This window comes from Megalops cyprinoides, chromosome 1 (assembly GCF_013368585.1).
Source record: "Megalops cyprinoides isolate fMegCyp1 chromosome 1, fMegCyp1.pri, whole genome shotgun sequence".
Lineage (NCBI taxonomy): Eukaryota > Metazoa > Chordata > Actinopteri > Elopiformes > Megalopidae > Megalops > Megalops cyprinoides.
The window spans coordinates 13,959,050-13,976,358 of NC_050583.1; the positions used below are offsets into that span (position 1 = coordinate 13,959,050).

Genomic DNA, 17,309 nt, shown 5'->3' on the forward strand with positions numbered 1-17,309 from the left:
TGTACAGGACATTGGGTAGGAATCATTGAAAAAAGTTGGAAACAGCTCCTGCAAAATATTGTCTTTAAAAGACAGTCATGTGTGCATTTATACTTACTGATAAAGCAACTGCCATTATGTTGGCAGTGTAGTAAAGCTTACTACAAGTTAACGTAAGCATACTTGCCGGAGCAATATACCAGCAACCTTAAAGCTGAAAGAATATTATCCAAAATTAGTAAAACTGCTCCGTCATCAATCTTTTAACCTGAACATGGTGTGCGCGGACCCGTGTGTCTTCGCTTTCGATTTAAGGAAGCGCGCGTTGCGGACGCGCTTTCAGCAGGACGGGGACGCGCTAAGCAGTGCAGATGTGTCGCAGATTTGAAAACTCACTGCACAGGAGGAAAGGGCAAATATCAGGAAATGAAACGTTAAAAAACATCTAAAACAGAAACCAGCCAACGCTTCAGTGAGGAGGGGAGGAGTGGGGGTGGAGAATAGCGTTTCTGAAACGTGTCAACCGGGATTTACAATTTATAAGTACTTTGGGGAGGAACGAGAGTGTTAGGACGAACATTAACATAGCGATCTGTTCTATCTCAACGCGTGTGTAGAGCACGGCACAACAGTGATGGAACTATCAGCTATAGGCGAACAAGTGTTTGCCGTGGAATCGATAATCAAGAAGAGAGTTAGAAAGGTAAGAAATGAGTGGGATTGGAGTATGTATCGCGGTTGTAATACCTGTCAATTTTTAAGACGTTTACACATCTTTATATGTTTGATTCTGTCTTACTCAAAGAAACACTCGCTATCTGCATGTGCATACAAATGCATAGGAGCACGAGCCAGAGTGCACTACATTTTAACTCATCCGATGTAGTAATTCACAAAACGCACCTGAACCGCTACTTTTAGCTACTGGTATAAACATACGGAAGGGGGCGGGGGCGTGGGGAGTGTCTCTTTAACTTAATGTGCAAGTGTATTGCTATTGCGTTGCGTGTTGCATGCATGTTCTAAAAGGCGATTATGGGCACTAAACCGTTTCATAGTATTGTGCGTGCGCCTGCAGGAGAGATTAAACTACTACTGGGTGAGCACGTATGGTGCTACGCAGTTTATTTATAAAGGCACAGAGCGGGGAATACATTGACACATTGTCAGATTAGGATAACGCTGGCTTTGTCAAGGCGAACAGTGAACGCGTAACGTCTTTATTTTCCGTTACAATACAAAATCACATTGCTTGATAAAATGAAATGAACTTCGCACAATATTGGTTTTAACACACGTCTGCGTCATCGGTAGCTGTCTATTCATACACTAGGTTTTGGTGATGCAATTCTGATTACTGATGTAATTATTTCGGTAATGACTGTGCCTCGTTAAATTACGTGTTGTCTCGTCGTTAGCTGTATGGATGCTCATGTTGCATTATTGTTGCTTAGATTATTACAGCACATCGGTAGCCTTCGATGTAAACAAGGTATGAGAATGCACGCGGGTCATCAGTGCTGGTTCCGCCTTGGAGAGAACGGCACAGTGGCGCACGTTGCGCAACGGTGTTGTATTTACTTACTATGTTGTCATGGCCCCACCCCCCTATAGCGTCGCAAAATATTCTAGAATGTTTTGCTAGGCGAAGGGGGGAGTATCCAAGGCTGGCTTTCTTTGTCGCTAGTGCGATCATGTGCATGTGACGTCAGCACAATAATAGCTGTCACTGGTGCCGAGCCTTTAAGTTGACGTCATCGGTTACATCTGTACAATATATGCCAAAGGAAATTCGCCATTGATTCATTTTCTAGCGGGAATTGCAAGTGTGCCTTTCATTTGCAAATAACTGCAACAGTGATTTTTTTTTTGTCTCTTTATGTAACAGGGGAATGTGGAATACTTACTGAAGTGGAAAGGATGGCCGCCCAAGTAAGCATACCGTAGCCCTTTAATGTTTTTGCATGTGAGGGGTGGGGAACCAGATCAGAGCTGTTTTCGAAACTGAACACTGCAGCATCATTCTTCCTGACATCACTCATCTTATGGATGCAGTTTTTATGAAATTGTTATTGTTATTGTTAATATTGCTGATGTTCAGCTCAAATGGCAGCACCTCATGCATGTGTATTGTATGCGCTGACGTTCATCTCTGACAGGTACAGCACATGGGAGCCCGAGGAGCATATTCTCGACCCTCGGCTGGTCCTGGCCTATGAGGAGAAGTGAGTGAAACCGAAAGCGCTCGTTCTAACAGGGCATTTTCTCTGCAGTCTCTCTGAAGGCATAGAGCACAATACACCCCCCCCCCCCCCCACTCACCTTCTCATTTTGTCTTTACCAGAGAGCAGAAGGACAGAGCCCTTGGTTATCGAAAAAGAGGCCCTAAACCAAAGAGGCTGCTGCTGCAGGTACACAGTGCTGTTCAGGCTCTCGTCCCAGTACTGTGTCAGTGTGCTGGTGTGCAGCAGAGTTCGAATTACAGGGGGGATCAGGGGGTATTGACCCCCCTAATTAAGACTTGCCCCCCCCCCCCAACAGAGGTAAAAACAACATTTCAGTTTATGTATCCTTCATACCTGTAATTGTAAATATTACAATATATTTCCCATATTCATGCCTGGAACGATCTTGTAATACGATTTCAGACACCCCTAAGGTGGACCATACTTTGTAATATTTACAATTACAGGTAAGAAGGATATATAACTGTTTCCACCCCCCCAAACTTTTGTTTTTACCTCTTTTGGGGGGGTCTAAGTCTTAATTAGGGGGGTCAGACCCTCCCAATCCCCCTCATAATTCGAACCCTGGTGTGCAGTCATCCCAGTGCTATGTCAGTCCGCAGTTTGTGCTCTCTTCCCAGTGCTGTGTCCGCATGCTGACGGGCTCTTGTCTCAGTGATGTGACAGTCTGTGTGAACTCTCATCCCGGTACTGTGTCATTGTGATGTTTGTGCTGTTGTCACAGTACTGCATGCATGTACATCACAATGCATGTAATGTACTGTGTCCACCTGCCGGTGCTCTTTCATGCCAGTGCTGTGTCAGTGTCCTGTTTTTGGTCTCGTCCTTCTGCCGTGAGTCTGTTTGTGCTCCTGTCCCAGTGCTGCGTTCATGTTGCAGTGTCCAGTGGGCCAGGAGGCGTGCAATTGCTGCTTGTTCTCTCACTAAAAAATGCGATGGGACCTGCCTTTGTCCTGGCACAGTGATCTCATACTCCTGCCCCTGGGCAGTTTGTGTACGTACAGCCACAATTTGCTGTCTCTCTCTCCCCCCCCTGTAGAATATCTACACTATGGATCTCCGCAGTGCCCACAAGGCCTCGGAGAAGCCCCCAGCCCGCCTGCGGCTGTCCCTCACCCGATCACTGGACAGCGATCCAGGGGCCAGGGGGCAGCAGTGCAGGCCGGGGGGAGGCGGGCTCTACCGCCGGCTAGCTCAGCGCAAGAACAAGCAGCGGGGGTCACCCTTCCTGCGCCTCAACACCCCTCCCCGGGCCCCAACACCTACACAGGAACCCCCAGAAGAGGACTGGGGTGGGAGGGAGGAAGAAGAGGAGGAAGAGGAGGAGGCTATACAGGAAGCGGATAGGGTGACAGAGATGCACAGAGACATTTTGACTGGTGAGTGTGGTTTTTTTTTTTCCCCCAGGCAATTTGTGGGGTTAACCTCTTGCTACAGAAAACACTATGACGTAGTTGTACACTTCTGCCTGGTCAGTCAGTCTGTCATTGAGTGTCATACTGTACGATGTCCTTTCTCTGTGCTAATTTACAATGCTGTAATGCAATGCTCTCTCTCTCTCTCCCTCCCTCTTTCAGGGTCAAGCAGGGCAGAGGCCTGGAGTCCCGTGGTGGGGCCAGAGGAAGTGAATGCAACGGAGAGGTCAGAAGGGTGGAGTCCAGTAATGGGCCCGGGGGAGGTGACTGTGACCGACGTCACCATCAACTCGCTGACAGTGACTTTCAGGGAGGCCTTGGCAGCTAAAGGGTTTTTTCGAGGCTGGGGCTTGGAGTTCTGATAAACACAAAGGGGGGGGGGGGGGGGGGGGGAGGAAGGAGAGGGAAGGGAGCACAAAGGGAGAGGGACACGGAGAAGGTGGGATAATCAATCAAGCCTCCCGATGTCTCGCCTTGTCACGTACCTCCCAGGTTCTTCATCTCTCCGTCTCCTCATCCTCCTCTTGTCTGACTCATGCCCCGTGTCTGAGAGACCCGTCCGCTCCATCTCTCTTCTCTTCCGATGTCCTCCTCCGTTTGTGACTTTGACCCTTTCGATGCATGCTTGATACATACAATTGCACACATATTAAGATGTACGCGTAGGTGCAGTACTATCCGAATGATATGTGTTCCTTTACAATTAGCACCACTTAAATGCACTTCTAGTGTATGTGTTTACATTGAGTAAAAAAAAAAATCATGTTGAATTTGACAATGTGGTCACAGAGGACCCATGATGGACACTTTAAGCATTGCAGCTAAAATTCAATGAAAAGTTTGAAAATAACGATAAAATAATAAATGACCCTGGCAATTTTATTTCAGGTGAAATCCACATTAACTATTTCTATACTCCATAAACAAATATGAAAAAAATCAAATGCTTGTTCTGGACTGTTATCGCAGTCAAAATATACAGTCTCTATTGCTTTTTAGTACTGACCTTCTGGGACAGTGTTTTTATGCTGTAGGAACATCCAATCAGGCAGGAGAGATTACATATCCTGCTGTGTTTATATCATGACATTGGGTGGGCAGCTCCATGGTGATAGTTGGTGACCTGTTAAGTTTGGCTTATTTTTCTCATCAGCCTTGTCCCACTCGCACACAGGGTTACCCACTGCAGAGTCACTGGAGCGATAGAAATCTGTCCGTCTTCCCCTGGAGTATCATAAATCACCTTGTTAACATGTTTATCACACTTGATGTTAAACGTTTTCAGATCACAGAAAGGGATGGATTCCCACTGAATAACCATGTTGGGCTCAGTTTGCAAGATGCAGGAGGGAGAGAAGGTGTCATTTTTTGATGTGTTCCATTTGTCTCAAACTGATGACCGTTAATGCACAAAATCATGTGACATGTTCGATATACTGTACAGAGGCCTTGACATAGAGGCCACCTGGGGATGTATATGAAACTAATGTGTATTTAAGTGTTTTGTTAATCTTACCTACAGTAATCAGTTAAGTACTTGATAATATTTAAATTATTTTTATTTTCCTATGGTGTTGACCATAGAATTGTATGGAATGTATTCAAAAATGATGTGGATATCATAAGAATCAATTTGGTTAAATTTAGATGGACGTCAGTTAGGTTCTTATTGGAAACCAGACTTTCAACACATTTTCATCTATAGCTTTTTGTGGGCAATGTGGACCAGGACTGCGTGGCTCATTAATTGCCGTCATATCTCACCTCTATACAATCACAATGGAATATGTATTGCTAAAAAAAGTCACCATTTAAAATATTGTTTCCCTTAAACTAACCCTGTTTCTACTGTCACTTGTGCCCTCAGTGAAAGTCTTGTTTTCACACCCAGACTAACTTTACATACACACCCATACGCACACACACACTCTAACCTGCCTGACATTTTTATCATCACACTCACTACTGATCACACACTGTCCTCAGTCTCCATCCGCCTGCTTTTTTGCTGGGTAGATGGGGCAGCCATTTTTATGTCCTCCAGGCTGAAAGAAGAGAAAAGTGTGAAGTCAAAGAGGAGAGAGCGAAACCACAGAAGCTCTGCAGTTTGTTTACAGGCTATAAAGGGAAAGAGAAAAATACCATTCTTACGTGTCATTTATTTTTAAAAACTGAAAAAAAACCTCTGGCATTATTTTTGTATTATGGACTGAATGTAATCTATTTATTTTGCAGGAGAATTTTGTGTACTTGTGAAGAGGAGGAGCAGATTTTTATTTTTTTTTTTACTCTGTAATTATGATTGGCATTGCTAATGCTCTTGTATTGATGAGTAGGAGTTGTTCACACTTAAGATTAGCATACATGGGCGCTTTGGCTGCATTTTGTTCACTGTTGAGTAAAAAATTGCAAATTGCACTTTACAACTGAAAAAAAAAGAATATTGTAAAGCTATTATTACTTTTTCTCTGTCTTTGTATAAGTAAACATATAGAACTCTATCAGCTTTTTTATTGTACTTAAAATAAATAGGTGGCCAATATTTTATATATTTTAGTGGATTGTATTTTCTATTGTATTTTTTTTTTTAGAACAAGTAGATATTTTTTGAAAGGTCAGACACACACCACACATATATTGTGTCACTTGTGGGAAACATTTTGTAGTGACTGATGTTCACCATTTTGTCTCGCACTGTTTGAATATGAGTTTTGGTGCGGTGTGGGCACAGGGGGTGCTGATGTGTTATGGAGGCAGGCATTAACACTCCTCTCTCAGACTGTGTCTGCTGTTCACACTGTGCATTGGATCCCCTGGAATGAAGGCTGGGTAGAGAGAGAGAGAGAGATTGCTGAGGGTGTCGGTAAGAACACACTCTTGTATCTGATTGTTAACTGAAGCTACACACATGGTGAGTCCAGTGGATTGATCATTCTCTGGTGACAGGCTGAGCAGTGAACTGGTGGAGGGTACTGGATTACTAGTATTAAGGTTTGTGAATACGTCCTGAAAGCTATCCATCTGAGCCTTTGTCCTGTGCTCTCCTTTTCCTGGTAGTTAGATGGGCTATTGCCTGCATCAGCAATTCAGTGCAGGGACCAGCAGATCTCCACCATTGATAGGACCTCCATAAGCTCCTTGACAGTATGGAGCTGGCGGGCATCTGAGAAGGGAGAGACTAAGAGTCGCTGATGGTAGGCCATAAAGGCTGAGTTTATGTCATATCTCCTAGGCCCCTCACAACTGGGTTATTTTTGGTGTCCATGGCAGGAAAGGTGGACCTTGACATCACAGATTCGGATCAGCCAGCTTCAGAGGACCTTGAATCCATGCACTACCAGGCCTGGATGGAGGTCTGTGAGATCTTGAGTCTCAATCTCAAGTCACATGGATGCCCACAAACAGCTTTAGGATGCAAGAATCCAACTGTAGCTAATTAAGCAGTATAAAGTCCGTGGAGTGCCTGTCTGTGTTCCGGAGTAAGCCTGTTTCTCAGTAGCCTAGTGGGCAGGGTTTCAGTTTAAACAGGCACGACTGAGTTCCAGGCTTGGCATCTCAAGCTACCCTGGACCTAGCCATTAAGGCTTATTGCTGATTACATTCCATACCATGGAATTTTTTGTCACACGTGCTCAACTAATACCTTTGTCCGTGTTGTCAGTTTGAGGATATTTCGTCCGTTTTGTTTACAGCACATACACTTCTGCACCAGAAATTCGTATCAAAGCCAGAAAACCATTAGGTTCTTAAAAGTTTGCCAGGAAAAAGAAGCTTGCCCACAAGTGCAGTTCCATTATACACCACCAGAGGTCATTGTCCTTTGCCTCATAGGATCAAAGCAGTAATACACACTTCACAAAGTATGATTAACCTATCCCCAGTGTGCAACCCTGCTCTGGAGAAAAACTGTCTTTTGTATAGCTTAACTGCAGAGGCACAACGGACCCAGGCATGGACCTCCATCTAACAGGCCTCACTGTAAAATCTCTTCGCTTGTTCCCCATTTCAAGAGATGCATTCTTTCACAGATGGCTTTAACAGCACCTTAACGTGCAAGGATATTGGACATGTTGTAATACATGGAAAACAGGCACAAGTACAGCATTTGAAGACTCATTTCAACCGTCACTGACTAAAGCTACATGCACAGGCCATAAATTAGAGTTACCCTTTTACACAGGAGGTGCAACTTAAATTGCACGTGGGCCCCTTTCAGTCACCTAAACTATATGGAAACGTGGCACGGTGACTAAGCTGGAGTCTTTCCTTGAGGTGTGTGAAGTACATTGTTATAAAGGTATTGCTCCCTTCTGTCCAAAGGCTCCCTCGCTGTGTAAGGTCCCGATCACAGAAACGTGACACCAGCCACTGAAGTCAGCGGTCGTGCTTCATTAAGACAGCTTTCCCCTGTTAGGGTGACTCGGGCCACCTGTGACTCCGGCACATCTTCAGAGTCGAGACTTTCTGCAAAGAGCTGAAACCCTGTGCATCTCGGGATGGTGCAGAGCTGCCTCTTGGGACAAAACACAGAGCACCTGTGGGGGAAATACAACTGCTGCACTCTGAAAAACAAAAGCCTGCAACGCACAGGATCTGAGGTGCACGGCTTTAAAGGACTGCAAGCGCATAATGGTTTCCAAACTCCCAACAAAACAAGACAGCTAAGGGCAGCAGTGCAGCATAGTGGTAAGGAACCTTAATACTAGTAAACCAAAAGGCTGCCGGTTTTATTCCCCGCTGGGCCACTGCAGCTGTACCCAAGACTGCCTCAGTACAATATCCAGCTGTACACATGTAACTTATGTATGTTGGTTTGGATAAAAGGCAATAATGTAATATAATGTAAGCTGAAGAGGGACCAGGGCAGAAAAATGAAGGTGGCAAAGGGGTGTCTAGATGGGATGGGGAGGTGGAGGGTCCCAATTCCTAAGTCAGGGGGGTAACATCACTATCTAGGTGACAAACATGAAGGAAATAAAAACCCCACGAGCAGTACATGTATTTTTCCAATGGTACAAACATACTTTAATATACAATTAAATAATTGGCAAAAAAAAAAAAATCTGACCACCAAAATAATTAGAATAAAAAAATCAAATAAAAACAGAGCAACAGTTCATTCTTTTTTTGCTTCCTTTCAGCAAGCACCAAAATATGTCAACAAGACAAGTGGCCAAAGTTTCCTTTTGAAACAAAACAAAAAGATTTTTTTTTTCCAGTCCGAGTCCATCTCTCTTTCAGGAAAAAAAACAACAAGAGTTGAGTGGCTGCAGTCTGCACAGCGATTCAGTATGTATATATTTATATATGCAAGTATGCCAACTGGATGTTCAGAATGGCATGATTTTTCTCAGCACTCCCCTTCGGGAGGAGCGCGAACTCAGTGTCATTTTGCATCACATTTACATCTTCAGTACAAAAAAAAAAGTTTATTAATTCCTGTAGGTTCAAGTTTTCCTTTTCAAAAATAAAATTAAATAATATATCTATATATAAAAGGAGTTTTTTTTTGTTTTTACAAAATAAGTCTCAAGCCATATTGCCACTGTTTACATTGTGTGGTACTTTCCTTTAGCTCACCCCTTAAAGGAAAATAGTGTGAACTTGTGATTATTGTGTCCATTTCTATTTTTTTTTTTTTTAAAGCAAACCACCAGTCCACCTTCTGACACACACTGGGTGAGCCCCAAATCCACGGCACATTGTGTGTGTATATATGTGTGTGTGTGGGGGTGTGTGTATATATATATATGTGTGTCTGTGTGTCTGTCTGTCTGTGTATGTTAGAGAGAGAAACCGTGTTGGTGTGCAGTACACACCAGCATCTCAGTGTCATTATTAGAACATTTTTAAATTACACAAAAGGCGCATTGGTGCTGGTCTCAACTACACCCCACCCCCCAAATTCCTAAAGCTTTAAACATTTCATGTGGAATCCTGACTTCAAATTATTTCTGCAATTCCAAACTAACTTACTGGGAAAAAGCAGATACAAAAAAATTCCCTGTCCTTCTGTCTGTCTGTCTTAAAGTCTGTACAACTTTGATTTTTTAATTTTCATTTTATTACAAAAACAGTATTTAATAAGTCCACAGTTTTGTTGTTTTCTTTGTACAGTAAAAAATATTAAATTAAATTCCCAAAGTTCTGAGCATGGAGAAATTGGGAAGGGGTGGAACTGTTACTTCATTGGGGGAGGTGGGGGAGGTGGGGGGGGGGGTCAGGGAGGCAGTTTTTCCTGGTGCAGTCACAGTCCAAGCGGGCTGATCTTCGTCACCCCCACTCTCCTGCTTTCCCCCTCCTCAGTTATGTCTCCTCAGCAGAGTTCATTTCAGAATTCTCCAGTACAGTCCCATTACATAAATCCACTGGTAGACTTCAAACGACCCACCCCGCAAGCCCATCTCCACCACACACACACAAGCATACTGCTGAACCTAACCCCCCCTCACCCCCACCCTCACCCCCCCCTCGATTCAGCAGTACATCAAATGTCACATATGTCAAATACAAGGAGTGCACATTCATAGGAGGGGGCGTGTGTGTGTGATGGAGGGGCGTGGCTCATAAATGAAAACCGACACACTATTGGTTGGCATTCCCGATGATAAGTAAGTGTGAGACTGGCACTCTGCGAGACAGTTCTCACCAACACTGTAAAGTTTCATTTAAACCCCCCTCCCCTTCCCCCACCCCCTCCCGCCCCCTAGCAAAATTCTAAAAGCAAAACGTTATAACATCACCCTTTTGAAACCCCAAGCACATTTTAACAGTCTCTAACAAAAATATACTCTTTCCGAAATTTAGCAGTCTCAAAGTACATATATGCCAACAAACCGTCAGGAAAAAAAAAAATAAAGCAAACCCAAACTTAGAAGGAAGATATGTTGTGATGTTTGGATCAAGACAAATTATTAATATTAATAACAATAATATATCCACTTCACTCTGCAAGACGGATACAATCATGACTGGTTTATGGAGAGAAACATACAGTAAAAAAAGACCATTATGTTAAGTCACTTTGCTCTTTAATTTTTTTGCCGCTTTTAAAATCTTAAAAATATTTATTAAGAAAGGCAAATACCCCCCAAAAATATTACCTGTCATTCTCTAAAGGAGGACTCCCCCAAAACTTTGTACACAATTGGCAAAATATATATATATATATACATATATATATTAACAGCAATAATTTACCATTCATTTAATTTTTCATTCATTGATTTGTTGCTTTATTGTAGCATCTCCCATAGGAAGTTCATTTATTTATACTGAAGGACATTAAATAATAATAAAAATCCTAAAACAGCCCCAGATGAACGGTTTTGAATGCACTGTAATGCTACATGATGTCTAAGGTGTTGTGATTAATGTTGGCCCCCAGGTCCTGGCTGCCGCCCGCCAACATGTCCGCCTGCCCGGGCCCGTGCAGGCCCCCCATCCCGCCCAGCTGCGACAGCATGGCGTTCTGGTCGGCGCCGAAGGGGCCCGGGTCCATGGCGTTGGGGTTCTGCTGCTGCTGTTGCTGCTGGGGCGGGGGCGGCCCCATGCCGGGGTGGTGCTGGGGGAGGTGTCCCGGGTGCGGGGATCCCGTCTGCGTCTGGGGGGAGATGTGGTGGGGGGAGGGCTGGGGCTGCATGCGGGGGGAGGGGCTGGAGTGGGGCGGCTGGGACTGGGGCCGCGGGGAGGGCTGGGGCGAGCGCACCTGGCTGCTGAGCGAGGAGGGCAGCGGCTGGGACATCTGCTGCTGCTGCTGGGGGCTCATGGGGCTGCTGTGCTGGGCTGGTGAGCCGCCGCCCAGGTGCTGCTGCTGCTGCTGGAGGAGCCTCTGGTGGATGGCCTGCTGGAGCATGGCCTGGGAAGACGGAGGCTGGGGGCCGGGCTGCTGCTGCTGCTGCTGCTGGGGGGGGACTCCGCCCCCTCCACCCCCGGCTGTGCCGTCAGCCCCCTGCAGCCCCACCATGGGGTTCTGCTGCTGCTGCTGCTGCTGCTGCTGCTGCTGCATCTGGAGATGGTGCTGATGCTGCTGGAGCCTATGCTGCAGCGCCGCGGCAACCTGTTGCTGGGATACCGATCCTGGGTAGCCCTGCTGCTGCTGCCCCGCTTGGGGCCCCTGCTGTGGCCCTCCGGGCTGCTGGGGGGGCATGCCGGGCTGGCCGAGGTAGCCCTGCTGCTGCTGCTGCTGGGGGGGCTGGGGCTGCTGGAACTGGGCGTGGTTGCCCATCTTCTGCTGCTGCTGCTGCTGCTGCTGCATGTGCCTTCTCATCAGCAGCTCTCTGAACTGAGGGTTGATGTTGGCCATCGGGGAACCCTGGCCCTGCATGCCGCCCTGCTGCTGCTGCTGCTGCTGCTGCTGCTGTTGGAGAGCCGCCATTTGCTGCTGCTGCTGCTGCTGCAAATTCCCAGCCATTAGGGGGCGCTGTTGAAGCTGCTGTTGCTGTTGTTGTTGCTGCTGCTGCTGCTGCTGCTGCTGGAGTTGAGCCATGGAAGGCATGCCCACACCCTGGCCCATATGCATCCCTGCCGGGGCTCCGGGGTTCACGCTGACCGGCTGACCGTCCATACCCGGCGGGGCTCCGCCCGGCGCCCCGCCCTGTACCCCACCTGGTGCCCCGCCCTGCGTCCCGGCTTGGTACCTGGCCACCCGCTGCTTGATGAAGGCGGCCATGAGCTGCGGGTTGGAGCAGAGGATGTTGAGGACCTGCTGCTGCTGCATGGGGGAGCGGGGAGAGGGCATGTTGCGGAGGAGCTCCTGCAGGGCGGCCTGGGGCAGGTTTCCACCCCCCGCCGCCCCGCCCGGAGCTCCCGGCATGCCCATCATCCCGCCGCGCCCCGCCTGCTGCTGCTGCTGGGCCGTCACCATCCCCGGATGTCCCATCTGTCCCATCATGCCCTGCCTCTGTTGCTGCGGCTGCATGGACGGGCCGCCCCACTGCTGCTGCTGGGAGGGCGGGAGCTGCGGCGCCCCCTGCTGCTGCGGCTGGAGCTGCACCTGGGGAGGGAGCTGGGCCTGAGGGTTGGCCTGCTGCTGCTGCTGCTGCTGCATGCCTGCCCCTACTACCATGCCCTGCTGCTGCTGCTGCTGCTGCTCCATGTGGGCCCTGGCGGCGGCCGCCTGCGCCTGGGGGGGCAGCCCGGGGGCCCCCACCATGCCTCCCCCCGGGTGGTTTATGCCCATCGGGGCCTGGGGCTGCGGGGGCTGGTGGTGCGGGTGGGGGGGCATCATGCCGGCCGCCTGCGCCGCCTGCCGCTGGAGGATCTGCGCCTGCGCCATCTGCCTCTGCGTCTCGGCCACGCGCTGGATCTTCATGGCGATCTCCACGGCGGCCGGCGGCGGTCCCGAGTGCTGCTGCTGCTGCTGCTGCTGCTGCTGAGGCGTGGGGGGCTGGCCGGGGTTGGGGTGCTGCTGGGGAGGGGTGGCCGGGCCCAGCCCCGGCTTCCCCTGGGACTGAGAGTGCGGAGAAGAGCCGGGGGGCCGGGGCGTGTAGGGAGGCAGGCTGTTGGGCAGCGGACCCTGTGGCTGGGGGACCTGGCCACCCATCTGCGGATGCTGAGGCGAGCCCATCACGCCCCCTCCCGGCATCTGCTGCAGGTGGTGGTGGAGGTGGTGCTGGGGCACCCCGCCCTGCGGAGGGCCCTGCTGCTGCGGGGGGACCCCCGGCTGAGGCAGGGCCGGCAGGCTGGGCTGCGTGGGGGTCTGCGGGGTGGGCGGCTGGGTGCCGCACGACGTGGGCGTGCTGGGGGCGGTGGCGCCGTTGTTCCCGGGGGACGGGAGCCCCCCGCCGCCCGCCGGCTGGCCCGTCCGCTGCATGCTGGCCATCCGGCGGCGGAGCATCTGCGCCTGCTGCAGCCGGTGCTGCAGCTGCTGCTGCCGGAGCTTGTGCTTGATGTTGAGGCAGAAGGGCACGGGGCACTTGTTCTCCTGGCAGTGCTTGGCGTGGTAGCAGCAGAGGGCGATGAGCTGCTTGCAGATGGGGCAGCCGCCGTTGGTCTTGCGCTTGCAGCCCTTGGTGTGCTGCACCACCCGCTTCATCTTCTGGCAGGAGGCCAGCGAGCAGTTGGCGTTGCGGCACTGGCAGGCGTGCACCAGCGACTGGATGCAGCGCTGGATGCTGAGGCGGCGCGAGTCCCCGGGGCTCTGCATGGAGGCCGCCGCCTGGCTGTTGCTCTCGTCGTCCAGCCCCAGGCCCAGCTTCTCCATCTTGTGCTCGTGGCCCTTAATGTTGTAGCAGGTGATGCAGAGGTCGTAGTCCTGAGAAGAGAGGAGAAAAGTACAGAGGGTTACAACAGTATAGTTTGTGCAGTGTGGTGATGCGTTTTGGATTGTGTGATCTAGTGACTGTGATGTATGGTAGTATACTTGACTTCTCTTGTCTAGTCAGGCTGCACAAGAAAACTTGTGGTAAGGCTTGAATAGCGCTACGCCCACACTCACTGGCCTAGGAGCGTTGGTACCCCGGTCTCAAACTTCTGCTCATTCAACCTGAATGGATACACTTCTGTTCTTTTGTGCTGTCAGTCGCTCTGGATAAGGGCGTCTGCTAAATGAATGTAATGTAACGCTGACCACAGTGACCGTGGCTCCTTACTTCTCTATGCCTGCTGCCCACCACAATTCAGTCCTATTCATGTCAAAGCCACACTTTGTCCTCCCGCCCCCAGGTCCTCCTCCTCACACAGGTGTACGCTGTGTAGCAACAGCGGCCCCTTCCCTCTCCCCTCTCCCCCCGTAATGCCTCAGCAGTGTGGAGGACAGCGTGTGCGCAGCGCGCGCAGATCGCCTCGAACCCCCCGCCGCCTCCTCACCTCGCACACGGTGCAGTGGAAGCGGGTCTCCACGTGGTGCTTGCACTCGTTGCAGGTGTAGACGAAGCGGTCCTGGCTCTGGTTGTGCAGCTCCACCAGCATGCACATGGAGCTCCACATGGCGCGCCGCAGCGAGGAGAACTCCAGGTGCTTGTCCCGCGCAAGCGTCAGGAAGGCGTCCCGCCCGTCCATCAGGTCGCACGCCATCAGCGGGTCCGGGTCCACGATGGGCGGGAGGGAGTTGGCGGTGGGGCCCGCGATGAGCCGGATCACGAAGAACACCTTCGGGGGCAGAGAGGAGGGTGCAAAAGGGAAAGCCTCAGACATGGCCAACTTGCAGCAACGCTCAGACTTAACCTCACCGAGTGGCAATCACACACTGTGCTGGTGTGGCAGGTCAGCCACAATATGACTGGCATAAACTAAATGCAGTGAACAAGTCATTGGTGCAAATGACCTGCTACTTTTGAGATACTTTGAATACTGAATCCGATTCTGTTTGGGTCATGCGAATCAGCTTGGGTCATTTGAATCAGTCTGGGTCATCTGAATCAGTTTGGGTAACTGTTTGTAGAAAGATTCACTTTCAAGTTTAGTTTTGTGGGCAAGGGCCAATAGTCAAATACATGTAATGTAAATGCATGTAATGCGTGTACACGCATGCATGAATCGAAGCTGACTGTGTGTGAGAACTTGCTTGCTCGAGGCTCCAGGGTAGGCCAGGGCCCTGTGTGAGTGAGTACGTGTGCGAGCCGCTCACCTCCTTGTGCTTCTCCATGGTGGCGTACAGTTTCTGGGACAGGTCGTTGGACACGTTGGGCATCCCCGGCTTCTTCTTGTTGGCTCGGCTCAGGCTGCTCTTGTTCTTGCTCGTCTTCTTGCTGTTCTTCTTCTTCGCATTCTTGCTGTCACCTTTAGAGGCCTGAAGGCATCAGAGAGGTAAAAGAGCACTGTCAGACCGGAAGCTTTTGCACACCTTCTGGAAAGTGCATTTCCCTTCCTTCCCGTCTGGATTGACCACTCACGTCGATGCTCTCGCTGGAGGTGCTGTTCTCCTCCCTCTTCCTCTCCTCCTCCTCCTGCTCCAGCTCCTTAATGCTCTCCTCCAGCACGTTGGGCCAGAAGTCGCCCTCAAAGTAGGGCAGCTCCTTCGCACTGGTGAGACGATCCTCGGTCGCCTGCTTAAATATATCCTGGGAGAACAGTGGAAATATCCATCAATTCATGAAGACAGAAGGGAGAAAATAGAAATGTACACTTAAAAAAAACAACCATCATACGTTGCAACACACATTTAAACACATTTTCCATATAAAGGCTTCATCGGCTTGCTCAAGCACTACAATGTTCAGTGACATGAAATAAAATATTTTTTCTCCAGCCCATTTCCAGCTTACACACAGAAAAGTCAAGGATACATTGCTCACTTTAATCAGTCCATTAAAAAAAAAAAAAAAGACTAGCCATGTTACTAAGTAACCAAAGTATAGTCTGCATGTCTGCTTTATCACAAAATGGAAATCTGTGTTTTAATTAAGAGATGTTTACTTTAATAAAAGTAATACCACCAACAACCAGACTATGTGTTATATAACATAAAATCCAGTCATTAACCATTAGCATGCATCCTTAAACAAAAACAAAGCTCATCACATGGTAACCTGACCTAGCACTGGCGGTGGTTGTTTGGAGAAACATTTGTTTCCAGAGAAGTAATGGCAAAAGAAATGGTTCTGTCTGTTGTATAAACCACGACAGATTTCATAACCAGATTTTTCATTGAATTACTCCTGTTCCTACCTTGTAGTCGTGAACGATGCGCTCGGACACGGCCTTGTCCAGCATCTTCTTGTACCACTCTTGCAAGCGCTTTGGCTTGGGGATCTTCTGGTCAGCAGGGTGACAGTGGAAGATGTAGTCATCTCCTTCACTTGGGGGACAGGCCCAAATGTGCCCTGTCGTAAACCTGAAGCAGAGGAGCAACAATGGAGTTTTACATTACCAAGTACTAAACAACACCGCTCACAGGGCAGTTTAGAGAAGCTGATAGGCTGGCTGCCAAGGTAACTGATCATGTGAACGGCACACCAATGGCAGACAACAAATGAAACTGAAAGCATGTGGGGACAGTAGTGTGAGAGAGGGCAGACGTGTGTGTGTGTGTGTGTGTGTGTGTGTGTGTGTGTGTGTGTGTGTGTGTGAGAGAGAGAGAGAGAGAGAGAGCTCCGTATCGCTCAGCCCACGGCAGAGCAGCAGACGCGGTCACGGCCTCCTCACCCCAGCTTCTTGACGTACTCCAGGTACCCGATGAGGATCTCGTGGTAGACGCCGGTCCTCAGACAGCGGGGCTGGAAGAAGTGCACGCTGTCGAGGTAGGAGATGTACACCCGCCTGGAGGAGGAGGGGAGAGGGAAGCAGGCAGAGGTCACCACAAAACGCAACAAAGAGCACAAAGCAGGAAAGATGGAAAGAAAGCGGGTAAATGATTAGGCCATTTACAGGGGCCAAGGGAGGGTAATCAGAGTGTAATGTCTTGAGGAACGATGGGGATTACGAGGAGACTGAAGCACGGGTTTTCGGGCACACGCGCAGGGCTGTTTCGCTCACCTCTGGTTGGGCGGCGGGCAGTCCGAGCCGTACTCCTGCACGTGCATGCCGAAGAAGCAGACGTCAGCTCCATTAATGTCCTCGAACGCAAACAGCGCCTTCGTCCTGTAAGGGAAGGACTCTGCCATCTCCCCACTGTCCACAAACCTGCAGAAAGCACAGGGGCGTAGGAGAGTTGGCATACAGGTATAGCAACACATAATGTACCCTTAATGTCCTGTTACCCGCTCAATGACAGCACTGAATGCTCAAT

General features: G+C 49.4%; 2 protein-coding genes across 13 annotated transcripts in view; one reads left to right on the forward strand and one right to left on the reverse strand.

The window, feature by feature from the left end:
* Positions 1 to 331: 331 nt before the first annotated feature.
* Positions 332 to 4,023, forward strand: cbx7b (chromobox homolog 7b). The gene is made up of 6 exons (XM_036532456.1): positions 332 to 682; positions 1,868 to 1,911; positions 2,139 to 2,204; positions 2,324 to 2,390; positions 3,265 to 3,604; positions 3,803 to 4,023. Exons 1-6 carry the CDS (start codon positions 614 to 616, stop codon positions 4,000 to 4,002), a joined length of 786 nt encoding a protein of 261 aa, XP_036388349.1. The 5' UTR covers positions 332 to 613; the 3' UTR covers positions 4,003 to 4,023.
* A 6,935-nt stretch (positions 4,024 to 10,958) lies between these two features.
* LOC118774041 (histone acetyltransferase p300-like) overlaps positions 10,959 to 17,309 on the reverse strand; it is a 38,659-nt gene continuing 32,308 nt past the window's right edge. For all 12 annotated transcript variants that reach the window (XM_036523227.1, XM_036523220.1, XM_036523205.1 and 9 more), the window contains exons 25-31: positions 17,057 to 17,203; positions 16,727 to 16,840; positions 16,250 to 16,415; positions 15,475 to 15,642; positions 15,210 to 15,371; positions 14,450 to 14,731; positions 10,959 to 13,895 (exon numbers count right to left, since the gene is read on the reverse strand). In XM_036523227.1, the coding sequence (XP_036379120.1) occupies positions 10,986 to 13,895; positions 14,450 to 14,731; positions 15,210 to 15,371; positions 15,475 to 15,642; positions 16,250 to 16,415; positions 16,727 to 16,840; positions 17,057 to 17,203 (3,949 nt within the window). In that variant the 3' untranslated portion in view covers positions 10,959 to 10,985. The remainder of the gene's footprint in view (positions 13,896 to 14,449; positions 14,732 to 15,209; positions 15,372 to 15,474; positions 15,643 to 16,249; positions 16,416 to 16,726; positions 16,841 to 17,056; positions 17,204 to 17,309) is intronic.